At 39.5% G+C, this 21480-nt stretch overlaps 1 protein-coding gene across 1 annotated transcript in view; it reads right to left on the bottom strand.

Annotated features, from left to right (window-relative positions):
• The window catches only part of lrpprc (leucine-rich pentatricopeptide repeat containing), a 70623-nt gene that overhangs the window by 16609 nt on the left and 32534 nt on the right, over window positions 1-21480 (bottom strand). The window contains exons 24-30 of the mRNA XM_044135594.1: window positions 17558-17682; window positions 14396-14502; window positions 8413-8481; window positions 8236-8326; window positions 7579-7721; window positions 5753-5879; window positions 4973-5099 (exon numbers count right to left, since the gene is read on the bottom strand). Coding sequence (XP_043991529.1) covers window positions 4973-5099; window positions 5753-5879; window positions 7579-7721; window positions 8236-8326; window positions 8413-8481; window positions 14396-14502; window positions 17558-17682 — 789 coding nt within the window. The remainder of the gene's footprint in view (window positions 1-4972; window positions 5100-5752; window positions 5880-7578; window positions 7722-8235; window positions 8327-8412; window positions 8482-14395; window positions 14503-17557; window positions 17683-21480) is intronic.

Raw genomic sequence — 21480 nt, 5'->3', positions numbered from 1 at the left:
CCTGACACAAACTTTTGCCTAATAAAACATCCTGAGAAAATAAAAAAAACTACATATAGAAGAATGTATGAAATCAAATAGCCCTGTCATGACAAAATATAAGACCTGTTATTATTTAAGACCAATGTAAATTTTGTTTAATGAAGACATTTTAAGTCCTCAGTTTTAGAAAGATGCATTCAAGACTTCCTAAGAGTGAGCAGACACCCTGTTAGGTGTCGAGGACTAAAGCCTCAGCACATATTCTCAACCAACTGAGCCACACAATGACCAACACCTCATTGCTCAGAGCGTCACTTAAGGAATCAAGAGGAGTGAGAAGACCATTGTGGTGATGATGGACAGGAAAGAAAAGAGGGAAAGTTTGGAAATTATTCAACAACAAAATACCAGCGGAAGTTTTGCTAATTCTGTGCAGCCCTCGTTTTGTACTGCAGGACATCACCAGTAGCTCTTTGGTCCGGAAATGAAGTTATGGAAGTAAATATGTGCCATCAGAATTTGAATAAAAAATACCTCTGAAATTTGAATGTTGTATATTAGTGCTTACTTTTTCAGTATTAAAATAAATTCAGAATATATTTTTAACCTAAAAAAAAATTCAATGTCATTATTTTTGCAGTAAAAAAAAATTCGGTGTAATTTTTTTTACATGGTTGCAATTTTCAGTTATTAAAAAAATTCACATTCCTATTTCAAAGTGATCAAATTTTCAATATACATATTTTTCACAGTTTAAATTTTCAGTGTTAAAAAATTCAGCATATAAAAAATTCAACTTTTCAAAATTCAAATGCAATATTTTCGTTGTCCTTCAATTCAACTTGCTCAAATTCGCCGTCTCAAATTCAGCGTCTAAAAATTCGCTGTCTCAAATTCAGCGTCTAAAAATTCGATGTAAAAATGGCCAAGGTTACTTCAGGTCACAGACATTAGCAATGGATGTCCGATTCCAACATCCACCTAATCACGTGACACAACCGTCATATTGAAGAAATACCAGCATCACCCAGGCTGGCGACTATGGAGGCGAACGCAAACCCAACGGTGAGTTTAATGCTTTCATATTTCTATAGTATATTTTATTTTGTGCATGAAGTTTGATACATTATCTTAAAGCCTGATTTAAAACACGGGTTGGGCCGTTGTTAATCTTACACCGTGTAGTGCCGGCATATTACATTTTGCTACCTCCTAGCACCCCCAGCCCCTCCCCGCTGTCCCACGTCCAATTTCCCCAGTTTTATTTCAAAAAGAAATACCACTTGGTTCAAGTCTAGAATCTTTAAAGAGAACTGATGGGTGGCGACATTCTGGGTTGTTTGTATGTTGTCTTAGGTGAGACTGAGACAGGCAGTCTTAGTAAAGTCGTAATTTTTCAGGAGATGCTACCGCTAATATGGCTGCCTTGTGTGCTTCAAAGAGGGGCTGTGAACACTTTCCGACATTAATTATAACCACAACCCCATTCTGATCAGCTACCGTATTGTTCAGGTGACTTCATTACAACATCATCCAAAATACTGCTTCTCTTATCTGACAATTGTTGATATACAATATTAATTTACATTCTTTTTACTTTGCCTAAAACCTCGTTCTGTTACCTAGCAACACTATAAACAACCGCCTTTGTTTTTCAGTTGATTTTAACTCATTTTCAATAAAATATATGCTTGTAAGTACATCTGTTAACTTATTTTAGATTAAATATCATAATTTAATTTAGATTACTGTGACTTCTCAATGCTGACCTACTGATGTCAAAATACTTTTTATTTTACTGACAATTTTTAAATGTTTTTTTCTTTTTTCTTTTCAAGGAACTTTTGCTGAATCATATTTTTGATAGACTCCATGATCGTTTGGAGCAGGAAGAAGCAGTTTTATATCTGGGAAGAGTGTGCACAATCAAAGGTTTGTACAAATGACAAGTTTCAATATGTGATGCTTTTGAATGTCTATAGTAACATTAGCTTTGTGTGGTCTTCAATATGATGAGATTTGAAGGGCAGTTTTTAATTGTTTATTACTCCATAATTGAAGGACTGAGCGACTGTGGAGAGATCTGTGGACGGCTGTCACGTGCATCTATTATGACGTGCTACACTACCTTAAAGAAGAGGGATACCTGGACATTTCAAATGAAGCACTCCTCTTCTGTTGCCATTATGTGTTCCTGCCATGTCTGCAGGATGATCTGGATACTTTCTGCAGTGGCTGGGACAATCACCCACTTCGAACTGAAGCAACATGACTCCTAACCTGCTCTGGGTTCTTGGTCGTACACATCATCCAATTCCTGAACCCCACGGTGCCTTGACAGAGGTTGTAAAGATTATAACGGAGGCTCAGATGTATTTGCTGAACATTTTATGTTCAGATTTTTATTTAATAACAATAGCTGAATAACGGCAAACGGCTGTTTGTAACCAAGCAACCAAAATCACCAGAAGGCAATCATGTTTTAACAAGATAACTATCACATTTTAATAAGATACATATGACGTTATAACGTGATAGCGCTCAATTTTTTTTCCTGTGACAGCAATACGCTTCCGTGCCAGTTTAAAAATTCACCATTTATGAAATGTAAAGCAAAATGCTGATCATGTTACCACAGAGGTGAATTTTAGTGCTTTTATGGTAGACATGTCAGAGAACAAAAATGTTCTAAATTTGTAATTTGTTTTTTTTCTTTACTCAAAAGGAACCCATTAGGTATATTTGTACATTGTTGCATTGCTTTACATTACTTGAATTATAAGAATCAGAAAAAGTTTTGTCTTATGTTGTTTATTTTCTAATACCTAAAGCATATATGAACTCATCTAAGTACATTCAATAAAATTTTGCATAAAAAAACAATTTCAGTTTCATATTTAAAACTGCCTGTACAAACAGTACTGACTCAGAGAAATGAAATATCTACTCTGAACATTGTGTTATTCTAGTTCCTCTAGTTTTGAATTTGACAAAACTAGAGAAATTAGAGTAACAGCAATGTTGTCGCTCTAATGAGTAATACATATGATCACATTTAAACATATGTAACGAACTTGTGATCTGACAAAATCAGAAAATTGAATTGATTCTACATTTCAACAAAACTGTTTTGTTTTAACAAACTGATTCACAAACAAAGAACTGCTACAGCTTAAATGTAGATTGTTTTTTATTTATTTATTTTTTTAACAGGTCAATCACTCAAAGCAAGCCAAAGCCAGACTGCGTAGAGGAAATGCATGCTACAAAATCCTCACTGAAAGAGTTGTAATTCCAGTAGTGACAAGGAATTCTTAGTGTTTTGTAGTTTCCACGAACAATCTCCACAGACAGACTTGCTGGCAGATTTTCCCATCCAGTCCAGAATTTCATCATGTCTCCTCTTCCTCCACTCCGTGGTCTTTCAGTTAGTAAATTAAGTAAGTGGTTGCAGATTCAACAATAGCATCCTGACTACCCTGTAGTCACAAAATATATAAAAGACAAAGTAGCAGTTGAAAAAGGATTAGTTAAAAAGAAATTTACACTTCATGAGAATGATCACTTTTACTCAGGAAAGCTCTGTGCTGTAGGGTTCCCACCTTTCAGAAATTAAAATAAGGATCTAGTAGATGGAAAGTGTCATTCTATTTCACTAGAGAAACTAAAACTGCAGTACCATAAGTTTTAAAGAATAAAGAGACAGTATAATTTCTTCAGTTTCCCTCTTAATTTTTTTTTTAATTGCTAGCATTCATCCTCACTGACACTGTTCAGCCTGGCATGTGTGTCTTCCCTCTCCTGTATCTTTGCTAGGACATGGTAGAGTATCGGTTGAGGACGTTTTAAAAAGACGCAGGTTGAGAGCGGCTCACCACGACTGCTAACCCTCTTTTGCACCCTAGTGTTTCTAGGCAACCGTGACATCATCAATGGTCCAAAGCGTTCTGAGGTCCTTACTAGCTCCCGCCACATTAGCTGAGCTTAACATGTCTTGTGTTTTATTTTTGTAATTATTGTTACACTAAATGTTTATATGCATGTGATAGGCGTTACTGTCGGACATACAGAAATACCGAACAAATCGCGTCTCGTTACGGGCGATTCCGTATTTTACGAAAGGGATGGCAATCCTACTGTGCTCTTCTCTCATTAAAATTATAGAAACTATATAAAACACAAATAAATCTACAATTTGTAAGATTAACAACGGCCCAACCCGTGTTTTAAATCAGGCTTTAAGATAATGTATCAAACTTCATGCACAAAATAAAATATACTATAGAAATATGAAAGCATTAAACTCACCGTTGGGTTTGCGTTCGCCTCCATAGTCGCCAGCCTGGGTGATGCTGGTATTTCTTCAATATGACGGTTGTGTCACGTGATTAGGTGGATGTTGGAATCGGACATCCATTGCTAATGTCTGTGACCTGAAGTAACCTTGGCCATTTTTACATCGAATTTTTAGACGCTGAATTTGAGACAGCGAATTTTTAGACGCTGAATTTGAGACGGCGAATTTTTAGACGCTGAATTTGAGACGGCGAATTTGAGCAAGTTGAATTGGAGGACAACGAAAATATTGCATTTGAATTTTGAAAAGTTGAATTTTTTATATGCTGAATTTTTTAACACTGAAAATTTAAACTGTGAAAAATATGTATATTGAAAATTTGATCACTTTGAAATAGGAATGTGAATTTTTTTAATAACTGAAAATTGCAACCATGTAAAAAAAATTACACCGAATTTTTTTTTACTGCAAAAATAATGACATTGAATTTTTTTTTAGGTTAAAAATATATTCTGAATTTATTTTAATACTGAAAAAGTAAGCACTAATATACAACATTCAAATTTCAGAGGTATTTTTTATTCAAATTCTGATGGCACATATTTACTTCCATATGAAGTCCTCACCATCTGCGTTTGTGTTTCTTTGACTACACCTGAAATGAGTTACAGGATCAGTGGCTGGGACACCTACAGTTGCTTGACCACCATGGCGTCCTCAATGTGTCCCTGTGCCAGCAGAGCTCGAATCACGTGGTCGTATGAAAGACCGCCGAGAACCACGCCCCTTTCATCCACCTCCTTCACAACACCCAATGCTTCTGCAATGGAAAATAAAAAAGAAAAAAAACCATTCAATAAAGGGAGAATTTCAAAATATTCTTTAAGAACTACCCACCCCCCAAAAAACTAAGGTGTATAAAAACCTTACAAAAGTCTTAAAGAGTATTTTTGTTTAGTTTCCAGTCCAAATATCTCAGTACAGTTGAAGTAAGACAAAATATCTTAAAAATAATAATCAATAATTACTTAACAATGATGAAAAAGTACTGGAATTACTGACTTAAAACAAGCTCCCATTTCTTGCTAAAAAGTTACTTGTAAGTTAGTTTTGTCTTACTACAAGTGTGCTAAGATATCCACAATAGAAACTAGATTATAAAAAACATCAGAGGATTTTGTGATTTTGCAGTTTAAATGCCTTAAATGTAGTTGTTCAGTTCTTTCTTAGTAGAAATCTGTAAATTTGTCCACTAATCAAGAACCATGTCAGAAATTAATGTCTCTGACATGGTGCTACAAAAATATGAATTATGTGCAAGAAGAAACTTTGAGAAGAAGCCCAGTGGGAGTTTTGGGGAAAAGTTATTACCTAGTAATTAAATAACTGGTGAGTTTTACCCATTTTAAATGTGACATCTGGGGTTTTCTATGTCATGCAACTACATCACTCGAACCTCCTGCTGCTGCTTACCTTTGGCTTTGCCCTTCTTACAGAGCGTCAGCAGACGGCTCTGGTAACCGTCACTCCTTTCAGCTTCCAGAGGGGGCGGCCGTGACTCGACCTGCTGTGTGGGGGAGGCGGCTTGTTCGTACCACGTCTGCAAATGAAACACACGGGATCAAAGAGCTAAAACAGAGAGTGAAGTTTCCGTCAAAACACAGCTACGGCCGTCCAGAGAACACCGCCAAACGGCCGTGCGCGTGTGTACATAGCAGCGCGGCAGCGCCGGCCGGGGTCCCGTGATGCTCGCTCACCCGTGCCTCTGCAAGGGGAGGGGGTTAAGCTGTATTGGCTGGGGGCAAATTAGGTCTGGCACCCCAAGGGCAAAAGAAGATCGTGTTCGTTAAGAGAGTTTGTGTGTCGGAGCGGGAAGTGTGAACCGAAGAGCCCCGGGGGTCACAAAGTTCATCGCTTCAGGCAACAGCAATCACTTCCTGTCTCATCACACTTTGCTGCTGCTGGAGCATGCAAAGCGAAGATGGGTGGGGGGGAGAGAACCAAAACAAAACACAAATCTGAGGAGGAATAAAGCAGCAGCAGCAGATTTTATAGCAACAGTCCAGCTTCTTTTAGCTCCACATTAAAATCCAGTTTTTCTCTTAATTTCAGTCCAGCTGAGCATCGAGCCGCAGCCATATGGCGGCATTTAGCTGCGGGCTAAATTAGTCGGGCATTACAGATTTACAGACAGATCAATCTGTAATTCCTCTCACCAGCCAGCTCGTCTGATTGACTACACATCAGATCAGAGCTTCAATCCTGTTTGCTCTGCATGTAATGAACAGAAGCTCAAAGAGGAGCAAAGTGGGAGGCGGTTTGGAGAACAGCTGATAAGAGTTGGAGGGTTATTTTTTATTTTGGCAGCTTCAACAATTGGAGGCCAGGGTCAACTTCCTCTCTTGATAATCTACTCAGCAAGCTTTATTAAAACAGAAAAGACAAACTTATAGTATCATCAGTTTGAAAATATTAGGATGATATTGCAGACATTTACATTTTCCATTTTAATGCAGCTCCTTTTAACATTTTTGCTTATTCAGGGTTTCACCAACTCAAATTTAAAACTTTTTAAGACCATTATGAATGAAAAATTACCTATATCTCCACAACTTTGTTCAGCCAAATGGCGATAAATTTAGACTTACCAATGACAGAATCAAAAAGCTGCCTGGCTAGCAGGGATATATTAAGACCGCCTCAGGTTTGAGTAGGACTAAAACATTTACCTGACAGGAAAATCCAGCAAGAAAAAAACAACCCCAATATAATATACAAGATTAAATAGTTCTGTCAAGACAAAGTTTAAGATCTGTGATTTACATAAAGGCCAACTTCTTAAAGTGAATTTAAGGCATTTTAAGTCTGCTATTTTGATTAATTTAAATTTAATTGAGTGCCACTGCAGCAAATATTTCCCTGGGTGAAATAAATTTCAACATTAATACGAGTGTGATAAATAATTAAGAGCTCTCTTTTTTAATAAGTAGATTGTAATTTTAACGGTTTGTATCTTAAACACCAAGGAGTTCTTGGGTGGAACAGTTATTTTGGGGAGTGATGGAGAGCAGATAGACAGATGGCACAGAACGGATGCAGGACTCATAGCAGATTTCTAAAGTGGTCAGAATATCAATACAGATATGCAAAGACCATATATTGGATGGATGGATGGATGGATGTAGGACTCTCCTAATCCTTGTTTTTCCACTCATGTGCTGCTTGTCTAACAATGAAAGTAAGCTATCCAACTGTGTCTAACAAGACATTTTAGAACCATTCGACCCTGGAGCTTTTACCTCAGGCACCTCGAAGGGCACCTCCTGGCCGTTACTCTTCAGGATGTCTGCCAGCAAACGCAGAGTCCTCTCCCTGGGAATCACGTTCTCTTCCTGCATCTTGGTCCATGTGGCTTCTGCCTTCTGCCAGTCGTTGGTTTCCTCTGAAAACAACCAGAACCCAATCAGTGAAAGGTTTATTTATCGGTTAAGTGCGTGACACGGAGACCTGTGAGGCCGAGCGGTCGGCCCGCGTCCCGTTCTTTCCCCGGAGGCCAATTTGTGACATGGCGTGTCACGCTGGGAGAAGGCAATCAGAGCTCTAATCTGATCAACTGACTCACCCTCAACTACGCTGTAATTTATCAAACACGCTAACTACGACGCGCGTGTGTGTGTGTGGAGAGGAGTGGGGGCAACGGGACAAGGACAATCAGCTTTAGCACTCCAATCGCAATTGTTATCAGCTCGGCTCGAGGCTGCGGCAATCACGCCGCGCCTCGACTGATCCCACTCAGTCACACGCTGAGGAGAGAGCCTGGCACGCCGGAGAGCACGGCAGATACAGGAGGTCACAGGAGCAGGGCGCACCGAGGAGCGGTAGGGGCAAACCCATCAAAACACAAACGGAGACGGACAGAAAGGCACAAACGGGACAAATGAAGGACGAAGACTCACTGCAGAGCCTCAGGATGTAACTGTACATCTCATCTCTGTCGCACTCAAACAGCTTGGATGTCATTTCCACCATCTGCTCCAAGGCCACCATCTACAAGAAAGACATGAACCCAATCAGCACGAAAAACCTTCCCCATACTTTATGTAATGTTGTGTATGCATTCATGTGTGCGTTACCTGATTAGAATTGATGCATTTCTCTCCGAACCACTGCAGGCGTCCAGGCTTCGCCCTCAAACCAGGGGTCTAACAAAACAAGCAAGACAATATTCAATATGCATGTGTTGGTTGGATGTTGAACATTGTGTTGAAAAACATCAGCAGTTAAGCTTTTTAGAAATTACTTTTTACCAATTAGGTTGAAGCTAAAATATGTAAATCTCTCTATACAAGCAGGAAATTTCAAAATTCTTTACAAAAAACCAGACATGACCAACAAAAAAAAACAAAGAAGAGTAATCATGATTCAGGCAGAATCAAAACAAAGATTGAAAAAGCTTAAGGACGCTTTAGGAGTATTTTCAGGGCAGAATGAATAGAGTTTAATATTTTCACTTGTTTTGAAAATGTGTTTACAAAAATATCTTTTTGCTGTGCCTGGATTATGAGCCGACAGGCCTCTGGACAGCTTCCACTTGTACCATCAAGGACCAAGACATGCAGATTAAAATGAAGCCAAAACAATATGATTTATGGCAATATTGTGCCCTCGTACATGCAGCTTCTTGATGTGTTGGAAAAAGTATTTCATTTGGTTATTTATTTTTTTTGTTTTATTGGGTCGCACTTAGCATTTGTTTACTCAAAATTGTGTTTTGGTTAGTTAATGATATTCTGTTTCATAAAAATAACTTTTTTATTATTATTTATATTTCTTCTTAATTTTATCTCTTTTTATCTCATCAATAAGGACACGGTTCCAGAATAAATAAATAAAAGAACAGACTTAGGAACGGCGGGAAACGCATAATAAATAAATATTTATTTGAACTGGGGCTGGGTGATTGATTGATTTTATTGATTAATTGAATTTGTACTTTTTGAAGATTTCATTTCTGGAAAGTCAGTATTTTCTTTTTTAAACCAATGCACTCATCGTGTTTCCATATTTCAGTGTGACACCAAAATGGCCAAGGCCGCCATCTTGAGTTTTCTCATAAAAACGACTTTTATTCTAATAATTCTGAGACATTTTTTGTTGTCTTTATTCTGCTAATCATATGACAATATTCTCATAATTAAAAATTCTTGCATACTGGCCCTAATAGTACGTCGTCCAACTAACAGAGAGGGACTGAAATAACACTTTTATAACATTTTCGGAATTTTTTTCTGTCATTTGCAATTTTGTACTTTTTTTTTATTGGAAAAATATATTAAAATTGGATTTGATGTGGAAAAAAAAATCTGAGATCTTACTTTTAAGCCATTTTGCCCTAATTTTAATATTTGGTTTTAAGAAAGGACCGACAGCACAAAGCAGAGCTTAAATAACTTTTAAAAACAAGAATTAAATTCAAAAGATGAAATCCATTGTTGCTTCTCTGATGTTTTGCTGACGGTTCAGAGTCATGAACACCAGGTTGAGAAACAACCCAAAACTAACACACAATTTCAAAAGTAGCATTATGCAGTTTTAAGTGAATTCCTAGTACCAGATTGAAAATTTAAAATGATGCCACCGCATAAAACAGACAAAAGCTGAAGTTAAACATGTATGTGGGAGGGGGAGACAACAAAACAAAAGGGGATTAAAACGCTGTCCCCGGCATCTGTCGTCCTCCATTTTCCAGTGATTTGTTTTTACTTTTCAAACACCAATGATACGCAGATAAGCGGAGCATTTTTTGCTGTCAATAAGGTCTGACATAGATTGATCTGCAGGCTCATGTAGCAGCGATTTAGCCTGATATGTCCAGAGCCTACATGATTATTATCATGGAATAAGAGCGATCAGGATTTCATCTGTGCCCTGCGGGGCTTTGATACAATCTGAATAAGACTGGGATTGAGAAATTTCACTCTCCCTCTCTCTTCTTGGTAATCTGGGAGCAGAGAACACAGAACGATCTGGCTGGGACGTTAATCTGACAGCGGATCAACGACCCTCAATCCCCGCTGGCCTCTTTGATGGGCACCCGTCACGCTTTAAGAGGGAGGGAAACGTAAAGGAAAGATGAGCTTCATCTCTTTCTACGAGCAGCCCTCTCTGCCATCATCCCTTCCAGATTTCTACCTCTTCTTCCAAATCTCTTGCCCTGCCGTTCCCCTCCATCCCTCCAGCCGTCCCAGTCAAAGGCATTATGTTCTTACCCAAGCAGCCAAAGGGACAAATTAAAATGTGTAGCGCTCACTCATTCTCTCTCTCTTTCAGTCTGTCTAATCTTCTTAGAGACTAAGGCTCAGCGCAAGGGCTCCATCTTTTTTTGCCTGAGATTCATTTTACTTGGAAGAGTCTTGAGGGCTCAAAGCAGCCAGAGAACACACACACACACACACACACGCATGCCCACGCAAACACAGAAATGTTTGGGATTCTGAATCAGTCAGGCCCTAATCTGGGCCCGGAAACCTCAGAAGTAAGAAACCGCGGCGTCGACATATGCAGATGCCGATCAAAAGAATCCAAAGCGGGAGAAGAAAACAACAGCCTATCAAAGGAGGGAATGTCAAGCAATTCAGATTACCAGGACGACCAAATATGACGCAGTCTGCTGCATCTTTAATAGTTTTCTTTGACTCCAATGTTATTGGAACTTCTCTCCAAAATAAAAATTAAAAAAATGTTTCAAAAAAGGCAAAAGATGACCTTGTCTTACCTCCACTTAACAAACCCTCGCCATCTCAGTTCCTAATGTCCCCATTGCACTAATCACCACTTATCCCACACACACAATCCAAGCCCTCTCCCTAACATAAAAACACATAATAGCTCACCACTCTTTAGCAATACTACCTAACCTTGACCATCACACACATGCACACACTTCCTGCAGCGATAATAGGACCTGGCCACCTGACAGTCTCCTCCCTACCCAACCGTGACCATTTAGCACAAAATTGGCCACCTTTCTCTATCATTACACTTAATTAGCTGTGATTAATCAGCTGCCAATTATACCAAACAGAGCCTAAAGAGAGACATCACACTGGACGGCCACTTGACGCTCTCAAAGGATAAAAAAAAAAAAAAAAAAAAAAAAAGCATTTGTGCGTCTGAGTGTGTAAGTGTTAATATTTGAGCGATGAGAGATATGATTCTGTGTCGCCTTCATCGCAATGCAAGCATAACAGATGGATGAAAGTGAACTTTTAATTAAGAGACTTTGTTCTGCAATCAAAGCAGCACTAGTTGAAACGGCGACTGTGAAATTCTCCTTCCCTTCCCTCCTCCTTTTTACACTCAATAAAACAAAAGCTCTTTAATGAAAACTATGGCAGAAGATGACTCACTGTGTTTTTAACTGAAACAGATAAGTTAAATGTATTCATCACTGGCAAAATTAAGTGAAAAACAATACATAATTAGGCAAATCTTAGTGTTTTTTTTTTTACATTAGGAATACATTGAGAAATCATCTTATGATCAGAATCAGGTGATTTTCAGCTCAAGTAGAAACTCAGAAATCAGGTTTTTTGATCTTTAAACCTTTGTCAGTTACAAAGCATGCAAGATTTGGAAATGTTTTCAGCATGCTGGCAAAGCTAAGTATCCCAATCCATTAATTTAGGATTATAAGATTATGATATGAACTCAGCCTCCAGTTTTATAGACTGCCGTCACTCATCCAATCATCGACCAGAAAAGATGGACTGTTCCCTCCACGTTGTTTTTTTTAATGTCAATGTCTCGTTTACGATGTTGGGATGAAACGTGAAACGGACAGTTGAATCGGAGCTTTGTCTGCAGTCATAGAGGCGCTGCTGTTGTGAAAAATAAAAAAAACTCTCAACTTAGAAGCCCATCTGCATTCTGACCCATCGTCATGAAATACTGCATGGATCTTGAATGAGTTTGCCCTCTTGGACCCGTTACCCTGGCATTACCCAGGCGATTGGGCGTGGCATCACTCCCACTCTTAACTTGAACAACTTTTGACTGGGAGCAGTGCTTGCTTTTATTTTAGTTTTTAAAGGTTTCTTTGGCTCTAGTGGCCTTTATTTGAAAGCGCTATGACAGGAAAGTAGGGTAATGAGAGAGAGAAGACATGCGGCAAAGGTCACCAGGCCGGGAATTGAACCTGTGACGCCCGCATTAGTTCTCGACTAATGCATCGATGGCGCAGGGGTGATGCTTAACCCCCGTGCCACCACAGCCCCCACAACCCCTTTCTATCCATCCTCTGATTTGGATTTCTTAGAAAGAAATGAAAAAGCCACCTACAGGTTAAAGCATAAAAAAAAAAAAAGATGTGAAATCTCCCACACATTTTGGCTGCATTTCTATAATCAATTAAATATCATTTTGTCCAACTGGATAGATGCTGCTTTCGCTTTCACTCTCCAAGCTGCTCTGCTTCCTGCTTGCAGAGCTACTGAGCAGAAAACTTAATATGTTTTCCCACCATTGCCCAGGCAAGTGACCATGTTCAAATCAAAGCTACCCTCAATGCTTAGTAAAGCAAAAAAAAAAAAAACCTCACCACTTCTTGTCTCTGTAAAAACATGGCACACACTATAAAGAAGCCACTAAGCCTCTAATTGTTAAAGTACTGTGTTAGAAAGCAAAAACTAAAGTACGGTAGTAGTATTTTTTCTTTTTGACAATTCTGCATTTTTCCTGTCGGTTTTGGAACACAGTTTTTTATTTTCTTTTACGCATTTACCCAGATTTAGAAAGTGATCAAATCAAATTGAATACTTTTCCAAATTTTCCGACTCCCACATATCGAAGTTATTGACGACAAACTGAAAAGCGCCACCAATTCATGTCCCCACTATTCCTTTAAAATGGCTAAAAACATACAATGTTTTATGGCTTTAACATATCATATTGCACCGAGCTGTAGACTCTTTTCTAAATAAACACCCTTAAAATTGATGAATATTTTAAATGAGAAAATTGCTAGTCAATTATGCTAATTATGCTTTTTCATATCTATCCTTTAGTAAATATCAACTAAAATGTTTTTCCACTAAACATGCGGTCCAGAGGGTTTAATCTCAGCAGCACTTCAACAGGATTCGAATCACCGCCTTCCGGTCCTCGACTAGGTCACATAGCCATCAACAATCTCCCACATCATTGGCATGTAGTTGATATTAGACGCAGGATAGCAGTCACATAATCCAGCATGAGGGGAATGAGAGCTGCGGCAACAACATGTTGATAACATCTAAGAGGGTTTGAATCCTCAAGAGGCACAAATCCGTCTTTTAGAGCGCACCATGACAAGAGATCAAGAGGTCATATGTGCCTTCCTCTGCTTTGTTCTCATTCTGATCACAACGTTAATGGCCTTGTCTTTTTTTTATCCCCTCTGATGTCGGGCTCATCCCTCTTTTCATCTGTTCATCAATCTCTGTGTGTGGCTGCTCTCCATTCCCTGACCTCTGGTTTTATCCATGTGAAAAATCACTTCTTATCTGCTCGCTGTGCCTCTCGCTTTTTCCTCACACTAATCTAGGGGGCTTATAGCAGGACTTGAGAGGACAAAGATATAAATATTCATGTCATAATTCAGGTCAGATGACTCAATTCTAAAACAAAAGGAAGCCAACTCCGTTTTGGCCGTAACGGTTCTGAAGACGGCGTGTTTAATGCCTGCAATACGTACACAGAGAAAGCCAAATAAGAATGCACGACATAAAGCTGCGTTAATCTATTTCCTGTAGTGTAAATCAAGGAGCAAACAGTTGAACATGTTGAGGAAATAAAGGAAGTGAGTAGGGTGCAGTAACAAGCAACAAAATGTAGCTGGAAGACGTTAAAAACTAAAAACAGGAGAAGTTACACTGCTTTCTAAAATAACACACTGGATTTACTTTGGACTCGGGCCTGTAATTACAATAATCAGTCAGACTGGGTCGGGTTTGGACACGAGGCCTCTGGGCCGATCTAAACTCCAGTTTCCACCCTGGAACTAAAAGGTTTGTTGAAGTTCATTTCAAACCCAGCAGCTCTGAACATCACCATCAGTCTGTGTAGTTGTTTGCTCACCTCAATGATCTTGCGAGCTTCCCGGTAGCGGCCAGTCTGAATGAAGGCGAAGAACAGATCATAAAGCATCATCATCTCTCCTCGCTCCTGGCTGACAAAGTCCATTGCTAAAGACGAATTGAAAAGAGAGACAGGAGGACAATGAGGGGGAACGTTAAAGAACTGCTGTGAATAAAAGAAACTGCAGAGGCTCTTCAAACGGACCAAAAAAACCACCTGAGTGAAGTTGTCCCCAAACACCTTCTTCCAATTAAATGAAATTTGTGTCAATTTTTGTTTGTGTCACTGTCATTTTAACAATATTACTGTTTCCAGAGGTCATCAGAGGTCAACCAGCCAGCCCACACTTGCAAAATCAAACAAAATATGCTGTCAATCATCTGTGCCATGTTTCTCCTGGTCTGTACAGCAAAAGTTAAATTGTGCCGTTATAATTTTTAAGATTTAGGAGGGAAAATAAAAACTTTCCAGGGGTCACCAGGATTAACCTCAAAAATCTAAAATATTTGTAGCTTACTACAGTTGATAGACACCAAATGTAAGGGATTTTGTAAATGCTGGAGGCTGGTTGACCTTAAATGACTTCTGGAAAGTAAAATGATAGCGGCACAAACTATCATTTTTGCTGAACAGACATAGCACCAACGTTTGACGTAAAGCTTGTTTAATTTGATGAAGGCGGGTGACATCTTCCCTCAGGTCAGAAAAGCTTCAACAACTTCTTCAGATTCAGATCTTCTGGCTGCTCGTAGTTTTCTTCTGGATCAAGTGCAAACATTCCCAAACGTAAGCCTAAGCTCCCCTCTCGTGAACTTGCTAAAACCTTGTGCTCAATGCTACAGGCTATCTCTGTTTAGCAGCTTCAAGACAGGAACCCTCTCACACACTCACGCACACACACGTGCACGTTTTTAGTTATCCAAATGGAGCTGCACATTCAGCAGGTAATCCCTGCTCATGTTTTTTCCTCTGTCTATAAGGCAGAATAATGTGATGCTTTGGGAGCTAAATCATGCAGAAGTTTGCACACAAGTTTCTGAGTGCATTTAATTTCCAAGTGATAACTCAGATTTTTTATTTAAAATTGAAGAAATGTTTTATATCCTTCGCTCAAACTCTACCTAAAGTCTGAAATTCAACCATAAATCTTGTTAAAGGTCATAGTAGGCCAATCTGCTTGACCTCTGTGTGTAAATACAATCCATTTTATTTACTATAAAACCACAGAATGGGGGAAAGGCACTCAGTTTGGACTCGGTGTTTAATGTCGTAGAGTTTGGAGTGGGAACGAATTTAGCATTATAGAGTCAGAGTTTAGCAGCGAGTTGTAATTCTGTTCTAGGTGTTGTAAAAGTTACTTTGTTTTTAAGGGTGAGATGACCGCATTCATCACGAAAGTAAAAATGTGAAGAGGTGCTCCACCGCGCGGCCTCAACCTTCACACACTCAGAGCCACTTGGACCCCAGCGGCTCGTTGGACTTGACATTCTTCACCTCGTTGCCGTGGAGGTATAAAGAGGCTGCTCTACATGTGATTGGTTGAGTAGCTTCATCTTTGACCCTGGGCTAAATCTTTCTGACCTTCGGGGCCACTTATGCTCTGTTGGATTCCCTAGCACCTGTCGTGTGTTCAATGCTACAGCTGAAAGAGCACTTTGGGCGCAAACACAACAGCAATACAACAGGTTAGACCTAGGAAACTAAAGGAAGTGGCACACACTCCAACTCCATATGGGTTCTTATTTACCGAGGTCATGTGTCAGGTTTTGTTGAATAATATAGTTTAAAGTATTAAGGGAGAGGAAGTGTGCCTCATTCATGCATATCCTGCCTCTTTTTTACTTAAACTCATTCAGGAGAAACTTAACCTTAGCTTAAGAAATAGGTTGTGTTGCAGCTAAAGTGAAAAGTACAGCTTTTCTCGTTTTTCTCATGTTTAATGTTTAAACATGAGGAGGGGCTATACTTATTTTCTGTGCACTCCTCATAGCGGATCATGTGCTCAGCATACTTGGCGGGGAAGAGGATCTTGGACATATGAAGGAGAAAAGAAGAGGGAAGCTCAAGCACAAATACTAAAAACAAAACAAAAAAAAAGATTGGGATGAGAAGAGAGACGAGGAAGCATGGATAAGTCAGGGCTGTGCAACCACTACAAAACAAAGAGCTGTTTTTGCTCCAAGTCCAGCTACATAAAACTCATTTAAAGCCAGAAATGGTGCATAATCTTTTGTGAAAAGACAACTTACAATATTTTTTAATGAATATCTACTATAGGAAATTTGAGGTCTTTTCTTTTAAACACCATTTTATTTCTGTTTTTAGGTTTTAAAACAAAGAAAAACATAAAACATTTACAAAATTAGGATTGATACATTTTCCTCTATGGGATGTTGATGTTTGTAAAAAAAATTATTTAAACAAATAAACAGCAATACTACTAATACTTGTGTCATTCTGTTGTGGAAATTTAATGCAGGATTTATATTATGCAAATCCCCCCATTCCCATCTAAAAGCTGCTAAAATATTTTTTTTTTAGTCAAATATCAAGAGCCATCGTGGAAAGTCCAAAGAGCCACTTTGGGCTCCGGAGCCGCAGGTTGCGGACCCGTTTTCTAGACACAAGATGTGATTATTCAGCAGCACTGGGAGACTGAAACAGAGATTATACCCAGGGATGAACCAGACTTACGGAGGGCCACAGTTCTCCTTCAGTCATATTAGCTGATTTTTTTTTTTTTTCTTATAATAGTATTATGTTTGAGGTGTTGCATTAAAATACATCAACAGCTGGGCGTCCATTAAATGTGAATTTAGTTTACAAAACTATATTCTCAGCTCACAAAATAGTCTAAAGGCAAAGGACTGTTAGAGTATATAAACCTTTGAATTTGAAGAAAATTCAAAGATTTAAAATCGAAATAATCCTAAATGACCTAAAACAGAAACAATTTCACTGATTTAATGTCAAACTGTATAAATATCTGGTAATAATTGTAATAACGGACTTAAAGTCAAACAAAATGGAGAAATTTAAAGGTTTTTTTTAAAAAGTCAAACATAGACTAGTTTGGTTTAATTGATTGTTTTTGTGCCATTTCCAAAACGGATGAACCGTCTTCTACTGAACATAGCTACAGATCAGAAGTCGGCGTTCTACCTTTCTGCAATAAATCTGTATCTCCTTTCTCCACCAGAGCAACGATGATGTCATGAATACGCGGCAGCTGGTTGTAGAGTTTGTGACACTCCAGCGCCGCATCGAGGGCTCTGGACGCATCTTTGCTACAGGCAAGAAGACAGAGAGAGAGAGAAAAAGAAAAATGTGAGAATGAGTTCATCCAATCATTCATGTACAGAGCGGTGTCAGTGGAGAATAGAGAGCGTATCATGGGGCGTTAACCCCGTGCCCTCCCATCCAAGCACAATGACCCGCCTCAACAATACAGGCTCTTTGAATTCATGACAGCACAACTGCAGGGCGATGAGGCCTTTTGGCCTCAATACATCATTCCCACACAACCACGCGTGCTCTCACACACACCTGTCCTGGTGGGGCTAATGACTCTGTGGACAGGCTTTTAGAGGTGAAGCAATACATCAGATAAAAGGACTCCGCTGATCTTTACCCTCTCCGCACGGCCTCCAACTTTCCCTTCTTTGTCCAACCCAAAACCTCCTCAACCTTCCCCTCATCCCTTATTTCCCTTTCCCACCCCAACCTTCACACTTCCTTTCTGACTTCTCTTTCTCGCCGTCGTCTTTCTGATTTCACGCTGTCAGCTCTCAGTACCGACTCTGACCTGAACCCCCCCCACACCCCCACACTCGAGCAATTTAGCTCAAATATGGCAACAACATTAGAGACCCCCACTCTGCCTTTCACAGCTCGCGCCCTTCTTCTCATGACATCCTCTCTCGTAGCCGGTCTTCCTCGCAGCAAACAAAAGCGGCGCGCCGAGGGGAGGACTCGCTCCTGATGGAGGGATAACGAGAGAAGAAGAGAGGAAGTGCGCGAGAGACCACTTCAATCCCCTCTATTGTGACAGTGCTGCCATCAATCTGCTGATTGGGTAATTACCATGTCAATCACGCAGAGGTCAAAGCAGATAGGGCACTCGTGGAGAGAGAGGGAGGCAGAGGGGAGGACTGACTGAGCAGAAACACAAGAGTGAGTGTTGGGCTGAGAGCAAACAGGTGTAATTTCTGAAGTGTTTTCTTCTCTAATCAATCAGAGAAGCGGAGATGCAAAAACACGCCCTGAAACGAGCAACAACACCAGAGGGGGGCAAAAAAGAAACATTTGACCTTGGCACTGGCTTCTGTGCGGCGGGAGTGGATGGAGGTGGTGAGGCGGGCGGGGGCGATGATTGGGACGGGAAGGCAGAGAGGAGCGCTAATTGAAATGAAGAGGCACAACATTATTCAGCTGCGCCAGTCAAGAGGCTGTTTAACCGCACAACAGTCTGATTGAACGGCGCAGAAGAGGAACAAAGAGATTTTGGGAAAAGGAGAGGAGGAGCGGGCGAGAGGGAGCAAAACCGGCGAGGGGGACGAGAGTCAAACATGCTAAGGTTTGTTCTGTGAGGATCTAATGGGGTCGTTTCATGCCTGCACACTCGACTGTGCACAAATACAAAAAGAGGTGCAAAAGATGTGTTAAATATCTAAAAATAAACTCATCTTTTATTCCTTTTAGCCATAAGTATCCATGTAAATCCTTAATAACCAAGTATTTCTTTAGAGTTTCTCCTAATAATCAATATGAACCAACTGAATCAGATTTCTTTAACCACTGGGTACTTTAACTACTTCTCATTATACAATAGAAGTAGGCAGCGGTAGAAATAAAATCTCCACTGGTCAGTTTTAGGGAACTGAAATGATGTTCATGTTGGTGACGCCATGTCTTCATAGGTACCATTTGAGGACAAAAAACAAGTCTTTTTCTGTCCTATTATACGCGTAACCATGTGAAGTTTTGACCAAATCAACCAGAACTTTAATTGACACTGTGTGCTTTGATCCGACGTGAATAAGATTGAGTGTTTCAGCAATAAATACTCTTTGTAGGTTTTGCATGAAGCAAAAGAGGAATGTATGTTGAAGTACTGATGCTCACTGTTGGGTACTGAGGAGGATCTGTTTCTCTTCCACAGGAACCCAGTTAGTCCTGATTCAAACTTCCCAGTTCCCTCTACTGATCACCTAATTGTGACGCGATTAGAAGTTAATTTCATGTCTTGTTCCAAATCCATTTATTTTATAGCCCAGAAAACAATTTGGAGAAGGACCAAAGAAAAGAATGGCACACTACAGGTCTTCAGGTGTTTATCTTGGAAGTACTGGGATAATTTGCATACTTTTCATAAGGACACCAAACCTGAAGTACTGATGGGGAAAAAAAATCACTCTTTTCTTTTTCAGTTCTTCTTCTCTTCTGAGTAAACTGCATGCAAACCTGAAGATCATTGCCTCTATAAATCGGTATCTCAATGAAATAGTGCAGTTCAACTGAACTAAACATACAGTAGCACAAAGAAAAATGTCTGCTCTTCAGGAAAGCCAAAGAAACTCAAGTTCACAGACGAGCACAGGAAGATGAAGAACTTCAGAGAACATGGTAGCATTGACTCTTTGAAATGGCACGCAATCCAAAAAATAAATCTGGTGGCCTCAGCCGGTAAAATGAAAATGGATCACAAGAGAGTTTTTCAACAAGATAATCCGGAATATATGTTGAAATCAAATTCATTGTGTAAGCAGGAATGGTCAATTTTATCTACAGGCTTACATAATATTACAGAAGATGAATCATTTTCTGGTGGCAAAACTAGTTTGTATAATTGTAATACTGGCGATTTTGTTAAAATATTTATGTATGTGAATTTCTTTTCTCAAACCAAGTAAATATTCACAAATTAAAGGTCAGCCCATGCTGCTGAAATAAGACGAATTTAAGGATTTTTACACAAGAGTGCTAATGTCCAATCGATCCATGCCATCTTTTATACATTAAGCACTTTCTCATAATCCCTTCTTCCTAATGAGGGATTAAAAAAAAAAAATCTGTTGGCAAAAAAAAAAAAGGGGGGGGCCTTGGTGTTGCAATTACAGCCCATCTCTCCGCCCGCTGATCCACCCCCTAAAAAGAGCTAAAGATGTCGAAAGATGGATAATTTCCCTCTAGGTACAATTTAACTGTCACTTTGCGTTGCCATTTACTGCGGCACACAGCCCTGTTAATGTCCCCAACTTTGCATGTCAGACACTTTCCAGCCAATTAAGCCCTGAAAAAAATAACGAGCGCTTTGCTCAGTGAAAACCTGAAGGATGAGACAAGGAGGCTCATTTTGACTTATTTTACCGCCCTCCCCTCCCTTCTCCTCTTTTTCTTTGCCTCCGTCCCGTTCCTTTGTTTAGGGGAGATGGGCAGGCCTGTTATCAAGCCACTGTCCTCCAGAAGGAGGTGTCTGTGTCTCGAGACGCAAATGAGAGTGCGATCATGACACGACTAGCCTGCAGTTAAATGTGGGCTAGAATGGCACTTACTTATTACTGACATTATTCCCATCCTTAACAGGTGATTTTGTGTAAAAAGGGTGAAAGCCGTGGTCACACAAAGGCAGGTGAACATTTTTCAAAAATGATGTGGCAACATGGTATTTAGCGGTCCAGTCAATTCCACATCCAGCCGACAAACAGGAACATTAGGTGTCAGCCTAACATGAAAGTTATTTCATTTTAAACAACCGTAACCTGCTATTTCAGAGCATTTCTGATCTCTATCTTTATACAGGGAGAGAGCCGGTTTCCAGAAATCCCCAAACATGAGATGGATTTATACTTAAATCTAACCATATGACTAGCTCTATTGTAAGTGGCACAGATACTAGTGTATAGGCAATCATGTTTAGGTTTGCATTTTGATACGAAAGTACAGCAAGTATAAAATAAAGAGTAGAAAGACAAAAGTTTTTTTTTTTTCAAAACAGAAATGTAGCACAGTTTAGGATGACTATTAAAAAACATCTCTCTCCACTTTTAAGTAAACTAAATTTGATCGATGCAACAAACGCCTGT

The sequence above is a fragment of the Gambusia affinis genome, linkage group LG13, assembly GCF_019740435.1.
Source record: "Gambusia affinis linkage group LG13, SWU_Gaff_1.0, whole genome shotgun sequence".
NCBI classification, from domain to species: Eukaryota; Metazoa; Chordata; class Actinopteri; order Cyprinodontiformes; family Poeciliidae; genus Gambusia; species Gambusia affinis.
Note: the sequence above shows the minus strand (reverse complement) of the source record. Positions and strands in the feature narration are given on the sequence as shown.